The sequence below is a fragment of the Camellia sinensis genome, chromosome 8 (assembly GCF_055761805.1).
Source record: "Camellia sinensis isolate YWXY chromosome 8, ASM5576180v1, whole genome shotgun sequence".
NCBI classification, from domain to species: domain Eukaryota; kingdom Viridiplantae; phylum Streptophyta; class Magnoliopsida; order Ericales; family Theaceae; genus Camellia; species Camellia sinensis.
The window spans coordinates 16,711,295-16,713,305 of NC_138968.1; the positions used below are offsets into that span (position 1 = coordinate 16,711,295).

The 2,011-nt window shown below is 43.8% G+C and overlaps 1 protein-coding gene across 1 annotated transcript; it reads left to right on the top strand.

The window, feature by feature from the left end:
- Nucleotides 1-1,224: 1,224 nt before the first annotated feature.
- On the top strand, nucleotides 1,225-1,674 carry LOC114301107 (uncharacterized). The gene has a single exon (XM_028246018.2). The coding sequence runs from the start codon at nucleotides 1,225-1,227 to the stop codon at nucleotides 1,672-1,674; it is 450 nt and encodes a 149-aa protein (XP_028101819.2).
- The last annotated feature ends 337 nt before the right edge of the window (nucleotides 1,675-2,011 follow it).

Sequence of the window (2,011 nt, forward strand, 5' to 3'; positions counted from 1 at the left end):
CCAGCAGAGATATACTAAACCATATATGAACAATGACTAAAACAATAGCATTTGATAGATGGTTAACTCTTATAAACCAATTTACAACCTCGTCCAATTCCATGACACGAAGTCCACGTTTCATTTCATATTTCTTTGCTTATACAAAACATTTCATAAACATAGCTCAGAACCTAGCCAAACAATTAATTGGGAATACATCCCATATCAAAGCACTTCCTTTATTCACAATTCAAAGGAGTTTACAACTCATCTTAAAACACTTCCATACTTCAATTTAATACACACATTTGCTGTATTAATACTTCAAATGATACACATATTTGCTGTATCAATGGAGTCCATCCCCTATCTCCTGCCAAATGGGTTTGAGAGTCCATCTCCTATCTCCGTGTGGTCAAAAATCAACACCTACAATTTGGCGCCATCTTTGAAAACTTAAGAAGAGTAGATGGCCAACGACGGACAGGAATTGAGAATTGGAGACGACATCCACAGCGACAAGAAAGAACATATGGATCCTAATGCTAGAGGAGAGAATGGTAATAAAGGAGTACAAGAACTGAATCCTGTGATGAATGATGTCGGCAAGGGGCGCAATGGCCCGAAGAAGGGAGGCTGAAATGAATATTATAATGAAAGTGACCTCCAGGTATGGAAGGATAGATGCATACGAAGGGATGAAGAGATAAAGGACATGGAAAACAATTTGACAGGCCTGCAGACTGTGGTTAACTTCATGATGCAAAACAACGAGATGCAGCCATCGTTTCCATTGCAGAAGACATTGACACCAGTAGCTAAGACTGATGCCGTAAAAGGAGGACAGAAGGCAGTCCCAGTTGTCCCACAGCATGGCAAGGGATAGGGAAACTCATAGCGGCCATCAAAGGATGTCAGGCATACAGAGTCAGTACGAGGCGAGTCACAGAGGACATCGCGGGCCAAGGGGACCTATGTCAAAGGATCTCGGAAGATCCAAGGGCAAGGCCGTCATTTTGATGTAGTAAATGAAGAGAAGTCCAAGAGGACACACAATTTCACCTGGAGTAGCACGCTGAGAGACTGAAGTCTATTGATAGCTGAGCACCTGGTAGAACGAAGGAGGATTTGAGAGATTACCTCCAGAGAAAGAGACTCCACACCGAGATCACGTCCAATGTTTGGCTGAGGACGCCATTCTTGATGGACTTGGATACATTTGAGGCCCCGAAGAGATTCAATATGCCGAGGTTTCAGATCTATGACTGTAAGTCTGATCCCAACTTTCATGTTGGTTTGTATTTGAATTCAATCGCTTTGTGGAGTGGGAATGAGCAGTTGCTATGCAAAGTATTCCCATCATCCTTTGGGGAGATAGCATCGGATTGGTTCTATAAACTGCCGAAAGGGAGTGTAAAGAGTTGGGAAAGCCTGGCCAAGAAGTTTGTGGCCAGGTTTTTTACGAACAAGTTGCAGTCACTAATGATAGATTCCCTATTGGCTTTGAAGATTAGTGATGGCGAAAGCCTCAGGGTTTATGCCAAGAGATACTGTAAGGTGTATAACCAGATTCCGGCTTGTAACCAGGAGCTAGCAGTCGTGTCATTCAAGAACGGCCTGGATGATAAATGCTCGCTTCAAAAATCACTTGCACAAACCCTATCGAAGAGCATGGAAGAGCTCATGACATAGATTGAGAAGTATGCCAGAGCAGAGGCAGACACACAGGGAACGAAGACACCAAAACAAGAAAGAAGAAACGGCCCGCTGAAGCGAGGTCGATGAAATACCGGTGCTGATAGGCCAGAAACAGGAATGAGGGCTATGCAAGCAGTTAGCATGATATTCAGGATTCCAATCTATAAGGTTTTCGAGAGGATCAAAAACCAACCATACTACAGAGCACCAAAGAGGGTCCCTGGTGAGTTCATGTGCAGGAGCATGAGGAAGCATTGTGTCTACCATAACGAGGATGGGCACATGACTCAAGGATGCAGTGCTTTGAAATCACACCTGGAGGATCTGGTCA